The sequence below is a fragment of the Lepidothrix coronata genome, unplaced genomic scaffold, assembly GCF_001604755.1.
Source record: "Lepidothrix coronata isolate B3197 unplaced genomic scaffold, Lepidothrix_coronata-1.0 Scaffold59, whole genome shotgun sequence".
NCBI lineage: Eukaryota > Metazoa > Chordata > Aves > Passeriformes > Pipridae > Lepidothrix > Lepidothrix coronata.
This window is the reverse complement of record NW_016690239.1, coordinates 1,349,639-1,367,742: the sequence shown is the minus strand read 5'-3', so window position 1 is coordinate 1,367,742 and position 18,104 is coordinate 1,349,639. Positions and strand designations below refer to the sequence as shown.

The window sequence follows — 18,104 nt, the reverse complement described above, 5'->3', positions numbered from 1 at the left end:
GTTGATGGTAGTGGGAAAACATGTAATCTCTTTGTAAAATAAACAAAAGATACAGTAGAAGAATAGCTTGAATTGACTCAGATAAGTCTTATAGTCTCTGGTCTCTGATCAAAGCAGGTGATTACCATGCTGTTTTCTGACCTTGTAATCTATTAATCACGTGTGTTATACAAATATTTATTTAAATACAAGCAAGTTGGCATAGCCCTACATATTGGCCAAGCATATGAATCAATGGAAAAATATAAGTGGCATCATAGAATCATAGAATAGTTTGGGCTGGAAAGGACCTTAAAGATGATCTAGTTCCAACCACCCTGTCATGAGCACTAGATCCAGTGAAAACACTCAACATTTTCAGAACACCAAACATATGGATTTCTACTCATGTTCTGAGCTCCTATTAAAGCACTTGTATGGAAGTCCTCAAGATAGTCTCTTAGTAAACCAAGCTAGAAGCCATCCCCGATGAAGTACATATGTGGCTTTTAGTGTTACGGAAAAGTGTCTGTTAGTCAGTAAAATCTATCTCTATGAATGATTACATACAAATACACAGATCATATTTCAGGTTTGTTTTCAAATGCTGGAAAACCATTATGTAAGCAAGCATGGAACTTGAATGTATATTTTCTGCAGTAGAATACACTTGGCAATGTCTTATGAAAAGATGTATTTTCTTTTCCAAGACAAAATTAACCATTGCTATGAACTGTCAATTCCTGAGTGGCAGACAAAGGAAAGTTAGCTGAGTATTTTAGACAGTAAAGAAACACTTTATGGAAATCACACCAGTGGACGCATGGCAGAGAGAGAAGTACATTTTATAGCCCTCTGAGATACTCACTGTAAAGTATTTAATCCCTTCATGTCTCTGAAAGGACAATACACCTGCCTGTGTGAAAGCAGTGATGAAGACAACAGTCTATTGCTCAAACATGACTGTTTCCAAAAACAACAGACTCCATAGGCAGTAGCTGAGAGTCATGTATCTTTTAGAAAGGTTTTCAGGCACCTGACATGTTTATTTAAAAGATATGTCATAGGGTCATATTTGATACTCAAGATTTTGAAGCTTATTCTTCAGTTGAGTGAAACTCACTTTTTTCCAACTTTGTCAATAATCAAAAAAAGAATTAGTAGAATAAGCAGTACTACAGTACCTTAAACCAGAAGTCCATCTATTAAATTGCCTTCTCTCTTACAAAGTCTAATAATGGACACTTACAGGAATGTAGAAATAAGTATATAATGAAGGATTCTTCCTCACTATATGATCCTGTTTTCATTGAATAAAAGGTTTAGGAACCTCCTGAGCCAGTGGTCAGTCGCATTTGGATGACTATGTTCAAGAGCCCCTCTCGACCTATTCTCCAGAAACATGGCAAATCCATTTTTGACAATATGACATCCCATGGCAACTAAAAAGCTCATTTTTGTATAGGTTTCCATAATATTTACCCTTAATCACCTTGTCTTACACCGGAAAACCTTGTTGCATCCAGCAACCCTGTAACAATGTTGCTAATGTTAACTGTCACTGCACAGGTATTTTTAGGGTTAATTTTCCCAAATACATTACTTTGACTTTCACAGCACTAAATTTAGTTTCCATTTCATTATCTCAGCTCAGCAGTAGACAAATCCTCCCCAGGTATCCATACTCAAACTCTGCTTTTGACAACCACGAATACGTATGAGTAATCAGTAAACTCCATCATTACTTCTTTCTTCCAGGTGACTCAGGACTTTTTGAATAGCACATGATCAATATTCTCCATGTCTATGGAGACCTTCTAGTACAGTTGCTAGGCCTGATTTTCCAGTACAAATCCCACATTTACTCTTCTATAAACTGTCATAGGTATTTCCTCATTCTTTCCTTATTACTGTTTTTACTGTTCTACCTTGTTTAAAATTAATTATCTGTCTTAAAGTACTCAGGAAACAAAGCTTGTTTTAGAGACCAATGTGGTATTTGTGACTTGCTATTCCTTTGGCACTCTAGACGATTTCAAGAACAGGTTATGTACTACAGCAAACACCAATTTCTAGTTCTTTCAGAACAACTTCTATGATTTTTTTTCTTAAATTTTTTTCTTAGTATATGTAAAATTTGAGGAGAATGCAATTACAGTGACCTTGACCCAACATAATCAGGGCCTTGTGTTCTTGGGATGGATTAACCTTCTGTTGTGAGTTTTTGCTCCAAAAAGCAGTGATGTATGAGAACACACACATGTGCTGTCTGCATGACAGCCCATCCATACGATGAGTATAATGCTATGTAAAGAGAACTGAAGTCTTCCATTATTACTTTTTTCTTCATTTGAAGTCTCTCAGTTGCTAGTAGTCAATAGCATCTTAGTGAATAGTTTAAAAAGACAACAAGAACAGAAGAAAATAAATGCTGTTGCTCTCTGATGTGTCAAAACCATACTGCTTCTAAATGCAATTCCATTTCACTTCTTGAGAAATCTGTAAAGAAACAAATTACCAATGTTATAGTCTGGGAAAAAAAAAACAATAAAAACAACAAAATGGACATTTACCGAAAGACAACAAATGGACATTTACAAAAAGACTAGTGATGCAGGGAGATATACTCATCCTACATTAAGACAAAAAAGTTGGAAATAAAAGCAACCATATTTATATCCTCAAGAGGGGCAAGTCTGGTGTGTAAACAAGTTTCTGAAATTGAGCCAGAAGAATTCCTGTCAGTTCTGCGTCTCTAATGATAATAAGCTAATGTTTTTGTAGACTTTTCAATGTTAAGATTTAAAAGCAATTACCTGATCTTGAGAATGCTTCTGTGAGATAAACACACATTATTATCCCTTTATTAGCAAGGGTAATGGAAGAATAGAGTTTTTGATTTGCCCGTAATTAACTGATTACCAGAACCAACAGTGAATCACCCACTCATCCTCTCTCCATTGCTAATATTGCTCAAACTGACCCTAATAGTGTGTATGAAAGCAAATGCCTACCTGGAACATTGTGGTGACTGTCCCACAAGACTTGTGAGAAGAAAAAAAAAAAAACAACAAAAGAAAAAGAGAAACATAGGAAAAATATCGTTTTACTAAATCTGTTTCACTTACAAGTCACACATAAGAAAAATTTGTACAGACCACCTTAAGCTAAAAAAAAAGAGACAACTCTAGCTGGAGAGAGAAGACCAGGGTATTATCTCATTTGTCATCTAAAAAATTAATTACGAACTCTGAATCCCTTCCCTGTCATCCCCACCGCAGCCCATCCCCTTGCCCCCTGCCTGCCAGGGCCTCACGCGGCCTGCTGGGATCAGCACACGGGCAGCGCAGTTCACGTCCTGGACACCTCCGGCTGAGGGAATTCACCCCTGCAGCACAAAAAGCCTCCTGTCAAGGCTCAGATGCCGCCTTTGGCCCCGGAGCTCCGGCCAGTGGAAATAAACGCCTCAGCCAAAGCCGGGGCTCAGCAGAGCCCCTCGTTCTCTCGCTCCCCCGCTAGATGGCGCCGCCGGCTGCTACGGGCCATGGCGCCGCTCGGCCCGGGCGCCATCTGGGGCGCGAAGCCCCAGCACAGCGAGCCTGGCGGGATCGCGGCCGATCTGCTCCCATCGCCCTCACCTGCTCTCTGCCCCCGACCCCTGGGAGACTTCCCGCCCCAGAGAGCCTGACTGGCTCTGGCAGCTCCCATGAAGGCGGCAGGAGAGGTTCCCCCGCTGCCGGGCAGCGTATTTAGGCTGGTGGGGCCGGGGCCGGGGCTGGCCGTGCGAGCCTGGCCGGGTGTGAGGTGCGGGCCGTGCAGACCCCGGCCGGGATGAGCCCTGGCATCGGCGAAGGCTGCGGGACTTTGAGACCGGGGCTGCACATGAATGGGGCAGTCTCACCACTCGTTCCTTTGTGAGGCTTTGCTCGCCACGTGGGACATCGGCGTGGCTGCCCTTGCAGTGCGGGAGGATGGCCAACTCAGGGAGTCACCCCGGGGCTGGGGTTGGAATGGAAATCACACAGTCCAGCCCTTGGCATCGAGAAACGCTGTTATCTCCAAGCCTGAAGATTCCACATCCCCTCTGGCCAGCCTTTGCCAGGTTTGGAGACACACCCCAAATCTAGGTTCTTTTATTGTGTAGAAGATACACTCTCCAATGGTCATTCCTTAGCCCAGTAGCCAGCCATGGAAGACATCTAGAAGTGCTCCAGGATGGAGAGGATCCTTCTTCAGTTGCTTTGCAGTTCTAGGAGGTAGAAATAAAAGCTTACTTGTCGGCTGTGTCTGTTTTTTGATGAAGCCCTGTCCTCGGTGCCTGGCTCATGGAGTACTGGGATGCCACTCCAAACTTGTCGTCTCAATGTCTGTGTGATCTTATAGGAAAAACGTTTTCCATATTGCAGCTTGTCTAGAAATACCTGAAACCTCACTCAGACAAAGTTCAGAATTATGCAAACCACACAAGTTCTGTTTCTATTAAAGAAGGGATCAGGTCATGAAGTTGAACAATTTCCTCTGGATGTATAGCAAACTTATGAACAAGGAATTATGAAGTTAAGAACAGATGGGAATTGCTGAAACCCACTGAACAAATCTAATGTTGAGTTAGGAAAAAAAAGTCTTGTTTTGTGGTACTTGAGTGCTAATGAACATAAAACTGTGTCATCTCTTTAATTTCAAATAGTCTTTCTCAACCATAAAACTTTAAAAAAAGTTTTTAAGTATTTAACAAAAGTGCTGAGATTATTATGTGAAGAACTTATGTTTAGATACCTTTCAATATGTGTCTTCCAAACTTGTATATGGTAGATAGGAACTCTTGGGAAATAGAGTGATTTTTTTTCTTGAGAATCTTATAACTATATGACCAGTTAGTCCACTCTCCTTGACATAATCTCTTGATACAGCATTCACTAAAAAACTGTGATGCAATACATTGATCTCCTTTTGATGTTTAAATTTGGAACTTAATACTAAAATTACAGCAGGGAAAGAAAATGCAGGGGAGAGAATTCATAATTCTTAAGAAAATCATTCAAAGTTGTGCCAGGAAAGACTCTGACTGGACATTAGAAAGCATTCATTTCTTTACCAAGAGGATGGTCAAAGACTGGAACAAGCTTCATAGAAAGGTGGTCAATGCCCCAAGCCTGACAGTGTTTTAGAGGTATTTTAACAATGTCCTTGCCAACACACTTTAACTTTTGGTCAGCCCTGAATTAATCAGGCAGTTTGATTAGATGGTCCTTGTAGGTACCTGCCAACTTGTAGTTGGTAGCAGTAGGTAGTAGTCTTGTGTACTCTATTCTTAAGGAGAAAAGAAATAACCTACATTCTCACCACTGCCAGTAAATGGAAGCAGTTTAGCTACAAAAAGTTAGTTTGGATGTGTTTTGAAGGATGAGAAGTGAAGGACCGGTGTTCCTTTGAAAATGTTTTAAAAAATAATTGTTGAGTCAAAGTTTAAAAATGGCAAGATTTGGGAGAATAAAGGAAAGAGAATAAACCAGGGGGAGGAGGAGAATGTAACAAGATGCAAAATAAGTCAATTTCATAGAAGCCCAGAATGGTTTGGGTTGAACGAGACCTTAGAGATCATCTTCTTCCAATGTCCCTGCCATGGCCACAGACACCTTCCAAAGACCAGGTGCTCAAAGCCACGGCCAAACAGACCTCAAACACTTCCAGAGATGGGGCATCCACAGCTTTCTGGGCAACCTGTTCCAGTGTCTCAGCACACTCACAGTCAAGAATGTCTTCCTAATATCTGATCCAAACCTGCCCTTTCAGTTTAAAGCTGTTCCCCCTTGTTCTATCACTACATGACCTCGTAAAAAGTCATGTAGTGACAGCTTTCTTATAGGCCCCCTTTAGGTACTGGAAGGTGCCCTAAGTCTTCCCTGAGCCTTCTCTTCTCCAGGCTGAACAGCCCCAAGTCTCTCAGTCTGTCTTCATAGGAGAGGTGCTCCAGCCTTCTGATCATCTTCACAGCTTCCTCTGGACTCACTCCAACAGGTCAATGTCCTTCCTGTGATGAGGACCCCAGAGCTGGATGCAGCACTTTGGGTGGGGTCTCACCAGATCAGAGTAGAGGGGCAAATCACCTCCCTTAACTTGCAGGCCACGCTGCTTTTGATGCAGCCCAGGATATAGAGTTGGCTCTGAGCTGCAAGCACATACTGCCAGCTCATATCCAGCTTTTTATCAACCAGCACCCCCAAGTCCTTCTCAGCAGGGCTGCCCTCAATCCATTCTCAACCTACCAGTATCTGTGTATTTTTTTAAATAATTTGAAAATTATTTGTTAATAGAGTTCAAGTAATGAGCCATTTCTGATCACTTTTTACCAGTGGAACATGTCGTAATTTGAAACAATTAGGAAAATAATACCCCATAATTCAGAAAGGTTTCATACATGGGATGAGGGCATCATTCAGTGGAGTGGCTGAGATATACAAAATCTTAATGAGTAATGATATTTAAATAATAGTTAAAATTTATCTATGACTAAAGCTAAGATACTGTGAACAGAAATTAAAAATAAATTGTCCAGATTTAGCTTAACTAAAAATTGAACAATTCTTGGTAAACAGAGATTATCAACCTGATGACCAAAAATACCAGTCTTCTATTCTAGCTTAGCATTAAGATCATGAAGACAGTAGGAAATAGATGGGAGACATATAAACTGAATGTAGCCAAAGCAGGTGCAGTGGTTTTATGACAGTCTACACAGAATAGGAGGGGGAACTTTTAGCAGCAGCATTTGGTATGAAACTGAACAAGACTTTTATGCTTCCTTAATCTTCCTCAGTTCTATGTATCAGTGATGGAGACAGAAGCAACAGAGCCCTCATTTCTGATGCTCAGCACAACTTAACCTTCTCAGGGGTTCTCTGCTGTACAGGATACATCAGCGGCTACTCAGGGAAACAGAGAGCAGACACACTTCACTGATTTCTCATCTGTCCTGGCACACTGAGAAGTGTTTGTGAGGGTACAAAGGCAGATGGTTTCCTTGGGAATTGATTTGTAGTTTCTGTCAGTGTTCTTAACATTTGTTTAAGAAACACGACTTGTTCAGTTTCCATTCTGAATCAGTATGAAAAATAAAATGGACAGAAATTTTTGAATTTGACAGATATTTTGTTTCCAAAAGTAATGGTTTTCAACCCAGGGGGGAAAAAAAAATCTATGGGGACCAGTTTTGTTAACTGTTTTCTGAACTAGCCTGAAGCCATTGATGATAAATGTAATCAACAAAGTTTATTAGTGCATGTTGTGCCAAAATGCACAAGATATCAATTAAGAATTGGATTCTGCAGAACTCATTTACTGTGAGATAATTGGTTTAAGCTTTCTTCTTGCCAGTGAGAGTCTAGAAGTTCTCGTCACTTTCTGGAATAGATCAAGTAATTGTACCCTCATGTATCCATCTCTCTGTGCTGACCACAGTGATGATCTTCGCTGAGTAGTTAAGTGTGATATGGCTGCATTTTAGATATCTACATTATGTGAGATGAATTCCATCCTCTTCAGGTGCCTTAGATAGCTGAACCTACATATGAAAGCGATTATGTTGTTATTGCAAATGGTAATGATTAAAAGTGAGGAAAATCGGGCACCATTTATTTATGGAAATGTGAGGAAAAATCCTGCATGCACACACATCAGTATAAACACATATAAACACTTATGTTAGAAAATCGATGCTGAAGTGTCTTCTCCACTCTGAAACTAATTTAAACAGCAGCATTCATAATAAGCAATATTTTTCTTATGCCAAACACTGGTTTTAAAACCACTGGCAGTGGTTTTAAACATACAGAACTCTTTGAAGAGAAAAGAGAAACATGGAAACTGACTTGTGCAGAAACACTGGGATTTGGGATTAAACATTTAAAGAGGTAAGGGCCTTCTCTGCCCTGTGGAATTTAAACAAGTGAAACCCAGCCCTCTTCTGTATCTGAGCAATGTGTGAGATATGTGGGTGATGTCTTACTAATATCCAATACCAAGTCCAAATGACAGATACAGAGAAGTGAGTGTTCAGGTGCATTGGTCTCTTCCCCAGTGGCTGTTCAGTTGTATGAGACACTAGATTGAAAAGAGGTGTCCATGCTCCAGCAATGCTGTCCCATGCTGCTTGCAGCAGGTAATGATGACAGTGCCTGCCTGGAGTGAGCAGGTCTGGTCAGGGCTATGGCTCTCATCCCTTTCTTTCCCCAGGTATGAGCCTCCCTGCACTGGCTCACTCTGTACTGCAGTTCTCACCACAATCTCTCTGTCTTTCTGTAAGGGGCACTTTGGATCAGTTTTTGTGGTGTCTCAGTATCTTGCAGAGGGATCAGCAACATGCTTTGTGTCTAGTCTGTGCTCTTGTCCATTTCTTGTCATTTCAGTCATGGTGTTCAGTCTATCTACAAAGTAGCTGTACATAAAAATGTATATTTATCAAAGTATTTTTATATAATAACACAGAGAGCGAGCACACACAGCAGCCTGACTGTAGAGCTCTGCAGACTTCCTGCCTGGTGGTGATACCAGGTCCCAGGCTGTGCTGAATTTGGTCACCAGAATACTTCTGTTATGAACTCCCAATTTTTTATAGTTACATTACAAATAACTTAAAAAGAATAGTCTCTTCTATTGTGTATTTCCTTTTTTCTTTTGGGAAAGGTAACTCTAGTTTATCAGATTCACTAACCTGGGCATATATATGGTATTATCCAGCAGCCTGTAGTCTTTGTAAGCATAGAACAGGAAAAACACTCACTATCCACTCATCCAAAGGGCAGGCAGAAGCGTATATTCCCAGATATCTGCAGCACACACCAGGAAACAATTTTATCTCTAGTCATCTCCGTGGGAAGCAGGTGTTGTTTTTCTAATTTGCACAGTTTTGTGCAGACCTCTTTCAGCTATTTCCTATTTCCTCCTGAAAATGGCAGTGACTTTCTTTATTGCAAGGAGTTGGTATTACAGGACTTATTCTAGTAACTTAAGGAACTTTTATCTAAGGGCTGTTATTTCCGGGCTTTACAAAGTGTTCAAAGGACATTAAGAGTAAAAATTAATTTTGGTTTACTTAATTTTTAACTTTATTTTAGATAACCTATAGATGGGTGTTTTGGTTTTGGTTTTTTTTTAATGGTGGTTTGGTTCGGTTTAGTTGTTTTTTTTGTTTTAATCAGGTCTTGGTTAAAAGACCAGGAAGGGACAAGCCATACAATCTTCAGACATCTTTGTCTGTGATTGGTGAACCTTCTTTACAACTTAGCCAAAGGTGTAGAATAATGTTTGGAATAATTTGTGTCCATCCAGCAAAAGAGTAGGGGGTGGTGGAATCTGAATGCTCAAGAGGAAAGGTTAGCAGGTGTGACTCATGTTTTAAGATAGAGCTTAAAACAACTGAAGTAAGTATTCCTGAAGAAAGGGGATACTTGCATTCTAAGCAACTATCAATAAAATTTTTACTTAGGAGCTTTTACTGTCTTCTGGATATCTAGAAGAAATCTAAATAGTGGAGATAATTCAAATGTGTTCTTAAGATGAGCAGGCATAGACACAGATATCCTGAAAATCAGAAACCTATTCCACTTTCTCCAGATATTTTTTTCTCTTTAGCAGAGATCTTTAGTGTGGTATCATCTTTTTGTCGGTTAGAGACCATAAGCATAGGGAGTGGGTAAGAAATTCTGACAATTCTCACAGAATGGCCAAAGAAAGAATCTGTTTCCCAATACATATATTTGGTAGCAGCTCCTCTGCTCTAGCCCTACTGCTCCATATGCTTCTTCACTGAGGCCTGTTAGTGCCATGTGCCCTCCCATGTCTTGGAGAAAGGTGTTCTCATTCCTCAGGAGGCATGATGCATGTCTTAAAATATGCAGAATGATAAACTGCCTCCTGAGGCAAACTCTGCTGCTAGATAGAATGGAAGAAAAGCTGAGAGGGGTCTAGGCAGCACATTATCAAATGAAATCACAACAAAAATGAAAGAATTTATTTTCAAAAAATACAGCAGTGATTTTATATCTCTAAACTGGAGAGCTCTATAATGCATAAGATAGCTATTTATTATACATACTTAGATCTCAAAAGGGGCATCTCTGCGTACTGAAAGCATCATTACTGAAATAAAACCCAATGAAAAGATCATCTAGTCTTTTCTCTTTATTATTAATTTGAACTGCAGAAAAATGTAGGCATTTTCAGAATAATAGAATAGTGCAAGGCTGTAGGAAATGGCATAATTATTCCAAAAAGTCAGACTAGAGGTAGAAATAAATGAGCCTCTTCAATTTTTTTACAACTCTCTGTCTTGTTTTTTTTGGTAAGCAAATAATACACAAATGCAGGTATCAGAACAGATTTTGCATGAATGAAAAGATACTGTGAAGCTGAAAACCTGAAATGAACAATGTGTCCCATCATAGTCTAGGTTCCACTGAAGTAATACATAGAAAAAAAATAATTTGAAGATATGAGTAATTATTTCCCCTGTGTGCAAAAAGGAAAGTTTCTTCATTGAGTTAAAATAAAGTAGTTTTCAAATAGTAAGTATGTGTCCGAGTTTTCCTGTAATACCTCTGGAGCCAACTTGTCAGCCATGCCCGTTTATGTAAAAATATATATACACTCCCCAAACTCAACAACTCTCTACCACTTTGGAGGGAATTTTGGAAGGCATATATATGTGTGTGTATTTATATAAATCCATGAACTTTGTATTTGAGGAGAGAGGAGACTGAGAGGAGACTAGGAAAATGTGAAGATTTCGCTGATCCATAGCCTGGTTTTTGTTAATCAGAACATGTGGCCATTTGGTCAGACTACATGCCAGTATGTGCATCTTTTTCTTGAATATCCACAGTTCCTTCTGATCCACTCATTCTGGTTGAAACATGTGGCAGGTTTTGTCTTTTCCTCCTCAAGTAGAAATAAATTATACTTCCAGCCCCAACTATAGAAAGAGCTAGAAGAACGAACAGCCAAATGACCCCGGTGGAAAGTACTTTCTCCGTTTTCTCTTCTGTAAGGAGATACAATGGAATCAACACCTTTGATCTTAAAAGATTTCAGAATCTACTAATAAATGGGACTTCTTTAACCTGGAAGCAGAAAAAGGCAATATGCCTATAGATTTGCACTTCAGCCTATGGGTTTGGGTTTTTTTTACTAACAAAACCAAACAAAATGTAATTAAATCTGATTAAAGCCCACTATTAAAAATATGAATATGAAAGTGAAATAAAGCCCAATATTAAAAATACAAATATAAAAGTAAATAAATATTTACTTCAGAGTAAGCCCTATTTCCTATACGGAGGCACAGATATAGCGTATGGACTTTTTATTTTTAAATACTCTCAAAACTGATACTGAGAAACTATGTAATTATTCTTTTGCCGTATTTGAGCATCTCCTTATAATTCTACTTAAAATGAAGTATGCTTACCTATATCTTCTGTTGACACCTCTGTGCTTTCAGGAGCTTTTGAAAAGAAAGAAAATGTTTATTCTGAATGCTTTGAAAAAAGAGGCATTTCTAGCTTCCTAGGTCTCAGTGTTTCTGACAACTCCTCCTAAATTCATGTGCTGGTGACAGTTACTCTCCCAGAGAGATGGAGCTAAGCATGTGTAAAACTCGAGTAGGATGACTGGCTCTTTGATTCCAAGAGCATCTGGCCTCCTCAGTTGAGACACCCAAAAAAGACATGAAATTAGAGTCGGATTTTTGTCATATTGAAAAGTGTTTTCAGACATGTTCATTTTTTAGAACTAATGACAGGATCCCTAAAAATTTTAAAGTGTTTCCTGAAAGAAGGTATTGAATGTTAGAGATGCATCATAAGCATTTTACTTGAGCTGAAAAGTACCTTCCATTGTGGTAGCCCCATCTGTCAGAGACAACCATTCCACGTGGATGTGGTTCCTACGGTAATTGCACTTCCTGAACTTAGCAAGTAATGGAAAGGTGAACAGAAATATGAAGTTTAACCAAACAAAATGTCCATTTTCTGAACAACTTTCATTTATTCTCAGCAATCGAACTCATGCGTTTTCTTACAGATGATAATTTTTTCTGTCATGATACTACCAGCATTTTATTAAACCTGATTCTATCATACTGTAGATAAAGAGTGCCACAAGAATGTGTGTTATGATATTCCTGTAATCCATCAGATCAGAGGTCAATAAGAAAAGGAATCACCAGTCTCAGGATTTCTACAAGACAGTTTTCATTGCACTTATCGGAACAAGATTTTTTTTTTGAGAATGTATTCAATGAAATTAAACAAAATGTTGTTTTTGAGCTTAGCTTGCTGAAACATAGGGGTCTGAAGTATTTATGAAGGCTGCATGGGGCTGATGGTACTTTTACAGGACTTATGGCAGATGCAGCCTTCTGAGAAGGCAGTTGGAAGCCGTATGGGGTTGTCAGTATTTAGGCAGCCACATCCTGCTATTAGAGTCAGTTAGTTTTGCTCACAAACCTAGAATATTTTGCATTTTTTGTTCTGCAATGGAAATACATTATCAGGCATTATTAACCTTAATGTATTAGAAATATTACTTACTTTTTGGTTTTTTGCAGATATATCCTTTTTTGAAAGAACAGACATTGGTTATCCAGAAGCCAGACAATGCACATATTTCTCCACAGTATTTATGTCTGTTGTTTGAAGGTTCTCCCATTTGCCAGTTGACAAAATCCATTGCAGATTTGTCTGTCCATACCCATTGGCCTAATATTTAAAATGAGCATATATGTGTAAACCACAGGGGTTTAGACAAATAGAATAAGTTGTGATGGAGAAAATGAAAATTTGTAACATGAATAGTTAAATATTTCAGTTACATTTCTAAGGAAATGTGGGCATACTTGGAAATAAACTTTGTAAATTTTTTATGTATATGTAATTTCAAGTGCATAAAGTTGATTTCTTTTTAATATAACATATAATTTTGTATGCTATGATAACGTGTGATTCAATATTAAAGATATTACCTCTGTCATTTTTCTTTAGCCCTGTCCAAAAGTTCGGTGATTTTCCATGGAGTATCTTAATGGTGTTTGCCAGAAAGTTTGCTTCAGGATAGTCTTCTACTGATACCAAATCAGCACCTGAAAAAAATATTAAGGAATACATCACAATGTCTCATTTTACTACAGCTCAAGTCAATATACCCATAAAAAATATGCAAATATATATAAAAGACACCAATTCTTGCATATGATATTTATTGTATTTTGAGCATGTCTGTGTGTTGTATGGATGCAAATCAGTACAAAGACATGGATTTTCTGAAATTTTCTGGATTTTTTTTTAGGTTTGATATTTTAGAGAAGCAAAATTGCTCTCCTGAGATACTTTTTGGCTAGATCTGACCACATTCCAGATTGTGGTGCAAATAGGCTAAAGAGATATATGTGATGTAGTCAGCACCATGCCTCTTACCACTACAGCTCTGTCCCCCACCAGTGGCTGGACAGCAGTTTTGGCAGTACCTGATGACAGCATCTGTGAGGTTAGGTAGAATGTTTCAGCAGCTGGAGGTTGCAGTCCAAAAGATGTCCAGAAGTTGATTTATAATTGCCATATGCCCTGGCATTGCAAATACACAGAGCTGTGTTGGGGTCATCAGGAAATAACCACCTTCCTGGCCTGGCCTCTGGGTAAGAGGGAGGCAAAAATGTAGGAATCCAGAACACGGAGCACTGTCCCATTGTGAGCTTGCATCCTGGTTATTAGTGTAATATTTACTTTTTGTAGTAGTTATGTCATTTATCTTTCTACAGAACAACTTCAGGAATTCTGTTGTAGAGTAAAATGCCTTTGCAAAGCTACGCTTTCTGTTTACTCATTCATAGGTCAGTGTTTTCAGACATATAGAGAAGTGTTTCTAGAAATCCTTTCATTCTCTTACATTTAAAAGGCTATGGCTCAGACATATAGCACTAATGTATAGAATGTTTCCTATTCTTACTGGCACTGAAATGTGTGTTGCATCACAGTAATTCTCAGAGCCTTGGAGCAAAGTGGCTTTTCCTTTCCTTGATCAACATACTGCTCTTCTCTCCATGGGAACAGCATGGAGGCTGTTCCAGAGCAGGAGCTGCATGCCTGGGTGTGTTTTGCTGGTTCATGAAAGCTAAACAGCTCCTCCATCTCATTTGTTGTCCATCCAGTGGGATCCAATTAATAAACTGTGCCCTGGAACTAACAAAGACAACTATCCTATGACTTTGTGTTTCCTGGTTTACACTGCTTATGGATTCCCTCTCGTTTGGGGAAGGGAACACCAACCCTGCAGCCAGTGCCTTAGTAGATCTGTAAAAGTGTTCATCTCCCTACCTAATTACTGATTGCCATAAAACTAGTAGAAATTTAATATTTTTGAGGTATTCATATTTCACCTTATATTTGAGATAAGAAATGCTGCTGTCTCTGACAAAGTTTACTTTTATTGTGGAAAAACATGCTTGAAAAATGCAACTACAGAAGCACTAAATGGGAAGTTTTAAAGTAATTTGAGCTTTGCTTAGAAGATTATCCATTATTTCCTATGTTTAATTACATCTTCAGTCTTGGTAAGATAAAACACTCACCTAGCCGGGCACATTCCTGATGAGATTGAGACCAGCTTCTTTTCTTGGAGGCCTCAAAGTAGTAGCAGTGACCATGGAAAGGTATCCAAGATTTGTGTCCTCTTGATTCAGGGCATTTTCCAGGAAGTTGTGGGGGCTCAGTAGGGGCCGTTACTGATAAGAGATCAGGTAGTTGGAGTCCAACTATTTTATAACGTTTGTTTTTCCCATTATACTAGTAAGACAAAACTAATCAGACTGTTAGGTTTGTAATCATAGAAGAAATGAAACATGTCAAAAAAGAGCTTGAATATGGCTCTGATTTTGTGTTTGAGACAATATTTTGCTTCATATTTTTTTATCAAGGTGATTAGGAAGATACACTAGTCTGTAAAAAGTATAGATTCTGTCTAATGGTGATTTTTGTAATTACTCTAGTCAATAAAATATTCAGTTGCTTTTCTGGCATAAATATCTGCCTAAATAGTTAAAACTGCTATTTTTTAAAATGTCTTCTGTCATTTCTGTCTCATTTTTTGATAGGATCAAAACCATATAGCAGAAATTGTGATTGTGTATGAAAGTCTTGGTATGAAAGTGTTGGTATAACTAAGCATGGCTTGCAGGATTCTTTGTTAAACTGCATCCTGAATATATTCCATAGTGATTGATATAATAGGAAGATTTGGATGGGTAGATAAATGCAGATGGAGTGAAAATTAAATGTTCTGCCAAATTACATTTTCTTCCTGTGAGTCTTCTGTCATTTCTTTCCCTATTAAGGAACATTCAGCTCTCAAATGAGATTTCAGAATAATAAAGTGAAAAGAGACATTATATATAAAATCTGAGGATTTTTGTCAAATTAAAACAACTTAGAATGTAATTTGGCATGTAATTTTAAATTTGATAATGATTCAAGATCTTCCGTAATGTTGACAAAATCAAGAATATAACTAAATTGTGAAATCATATTTATACTTATTTCCATATGAATTATAGAATTTTGTGGTTGGAATGCTCCTCAAAGGGTTATTTACTTCATCCTTGTGCTCACAAGTGACATGAAGTTGATATCTGTTTTTAACAGATGTTAGTCCTGCCTAGCAAGTTGTGGTAATGGAGGTTCCCCAATCTGTCCAGAGTATCTGTAAGAGTATCTATCTTCAGTACTGATAAAATCAGAAGGTTTTCCTTGCTGTATTTAAGTCTGTTACCCCTTTCCAACCTCTATTAGACATAGGGAATAAATAAATTCCATTCCGTAAGGCTCATTTTTAATATTTAGACAATTCTAAAGTACTATGGTTTCTCTTAAGTCATTTGTTTCTTAGTCTTTTGTCCAACTGCAATTTTTTCTTTTAATTCTTGTTTTCTGGTCATGTGAAAACTCTAGTTGATTGAGAACCTTTTCAAACTTTGGTGCCTCAAACTGGATACAGAATGTCATGTAATGCCTAATAAAAACAGATCTCATAGCAAGTGAATTACTTTTCCTATTGGAATAAATAGGTAAGAAACCAGTGAGTATTCAATCCTTTGTTTCTTAGGCTTTCAGTAATTATTATGAATCAATTTTGGTAATTATTATGAATCAAATTATTATGAATCAATACGAACTTCTGAGAAGAGTTCATGTCAATATTTAGAGCTAGTTGCTACTCGTGTTTTCCTGTACACTAGTATATAAGCCAGGTATTTTTCCAGTGGCTTATTATACTTAGAACAGTTGATAAATCTATACAACCTCCAGTCAAAACATTTGTATGGAGTTACTTACCGTCTGATTTTTTACAGACAGAAAAGAGTTTTTCCTTGCAAGAAGCTGTCTTCCAGGTGCCATCAGTGTCTAGGTAGACACATGCTAATGTCTGTTTTGGTTCTCCGCTGGACCACTTGCTGTAAACTAATCTCCATCTGTCAATCCATTGATACTTGCCATTCGTCTGGAAGCAAAATCTATGTGGTAATTTCAAAGTTTTTTACAGTGACATAGCTACTACACAGGATCCTGAAGAGGACTCTCATGTAACCAGTATGGAATCATATGCTTACTACTGCCCCCTTCGAGCTTGTAAATACTAACTGCATAAAATGTACAGTGTCATCCACAGAGCTGAGTGCCCTTGAAAAAGTATGTAACATTAATTTAGAGCATTTTTCAAGCATTGGGAAATGGAAGGGAAAAAAAGAAAGGAGGCATGAGAGAAGACATAAAACTAGGAGTCAGATAAGACATCGTGTTGGTATGACCACCCAAATGTCTGCATGGAAAATGGAAGTGTGGGTGGGAGTGTTCTTAAGCAGTGCTGTTGTACTTACCGTGACTGCAATTCATGGTGAAGAGTGTAGCATGTCAAAAAACACCTACCCTCCAAATGTTCATCCTCTCCTGTCATACAACTGGTGTACACATCCCACAAACAGAAAGAATTATTTCTCCATAATATTCTAACTTCTTAATAGGAGCAATTACACTCACAAATGGAAGGGTTTTTTTCCATAATATTCTAACTTCTAATCAAAGCAATTACACCAATTGCACTTTCAAAAATAGAGTCACTGGTCAATATGTACCATATTATATAGCCTCCAGATTCCTTTAACTAATTTTTACCCTATTTCTGTCCACAACTGTATTTTGCTATTGCTACCATAAATAAAAACATTCTAGTAAAATATGAACATAAACACACAGGTGAAAACCATTCCTTCTCAGGCCTCAGGTGTGTGACCTGAGATACCTTGGCACTGATCACTGAGGTACATAAATACATAGCAGGAGGGTAGGATGCATGTTGTTCCTGCAAGAGCTTTTAGATAACAATAAACTCAAAATGTAGATGATTTTACAGTTTATGTTTGAGATACTTCAAATGACTCCAAACAACATACAGCATTGTTAAATACTGGTTTTCAGGAATATCTTCTTGTGCTAAAACTTATAAAAGTTCTTAGGTCATTAAAATCTCCACTACACAAGTCTTATTTGAAGATTTCCAGTGCAAAGAGGAACTATACTGATTTAACATGCTGTTTTCAGCACTACACTGGCAGAAATTCCTATGGGTAACACGATGAGAGAATAAAGTAAGATCAGGTCTGGTGCCGTCTTAACTGCCTGTACGTAATGTATGTGTTCTTACCGTGTTGCTGTTAAGACCAATCCACAGAGGCTCTCCATATTCCTTTGCAAGTAAGAACAACAGTGCCTGGCTATAAGGGTCCAAAATGCTGGCAAGTTCTGAGGCATTGTTATTGCAGCTTTTCTGTGCTTCCTCCCAGTTCATTTTGAAACGGGTGACAGAATAGCTAATGCCACTAGAATGGTCAGAAGCAAAGTCCAGCACTGTTGCTGATGACTGAAAGAGTTCAGGAACTGTAGGAAGAGGGGGGAAAAAAGCACCCCAAGAGCAGTTTAATCTGGAAGTCACATATTTGAATTGAGCAACTGAATAGCATCTTCATTATTTACAAACCTAGTATAAAATTGCTAGTGGAATGGAACACCTTCTTCTTAGCTGTT

General features: G+C 38.3%; 1 protein-coding gene across 4 annotated transcripts in view; it reads right to left on the bottom strand.

Moving 5' to 3' along the window:
• Positions 1-9,928: 9,928 nt before the first annotated feature.
• The window catches only part of LOC108498441 (macrophage mannose receptor 1-like), a 33,364-nt gene continuing 25,188 nt past the window's right edge, over positions 9,929-18,104 (bottom strand). For 3 of the 4 annotated variants that reach the window (XM_017817155.1, XM_017817157.1, XM_017817158.1), the window contains 7 exons: positions 17,725-17,957; positions 16,359-16,524; positions 14,600-14,752; positions 12,998-13,114; positions 12,567-12,734; positions 11,444-11,479; positions 9,929-11,017 (listed from right to left, as the gene is read on the bottom strand). In XM_017817155.1, the coding sequence (XP_017672644.1) occupies positions 10,818-11,017; positions 11,444-11,479; positions 12,567-12,734; positions 12,998-13,114; positions 14,600-14,752; positions 16,359-16,524; positions 17,725-17,957 (1,073 nt within the window). In that variant the 3' untranslated portion in view covers positions 9,929-10,817. Of the gene's footprint in view, positions 11,018-11,443; positions 11,480-12,566; positions 12,735-12,997; positions 13,115-13,498; positions 13,596-14,599; positions 14,753-16,358; positions 16,525-17,724; positions 17,958-18,104 lie in introns of those variants that run through there. The other variant, XM_017817159.1, reaches the window with a different exon arrangement.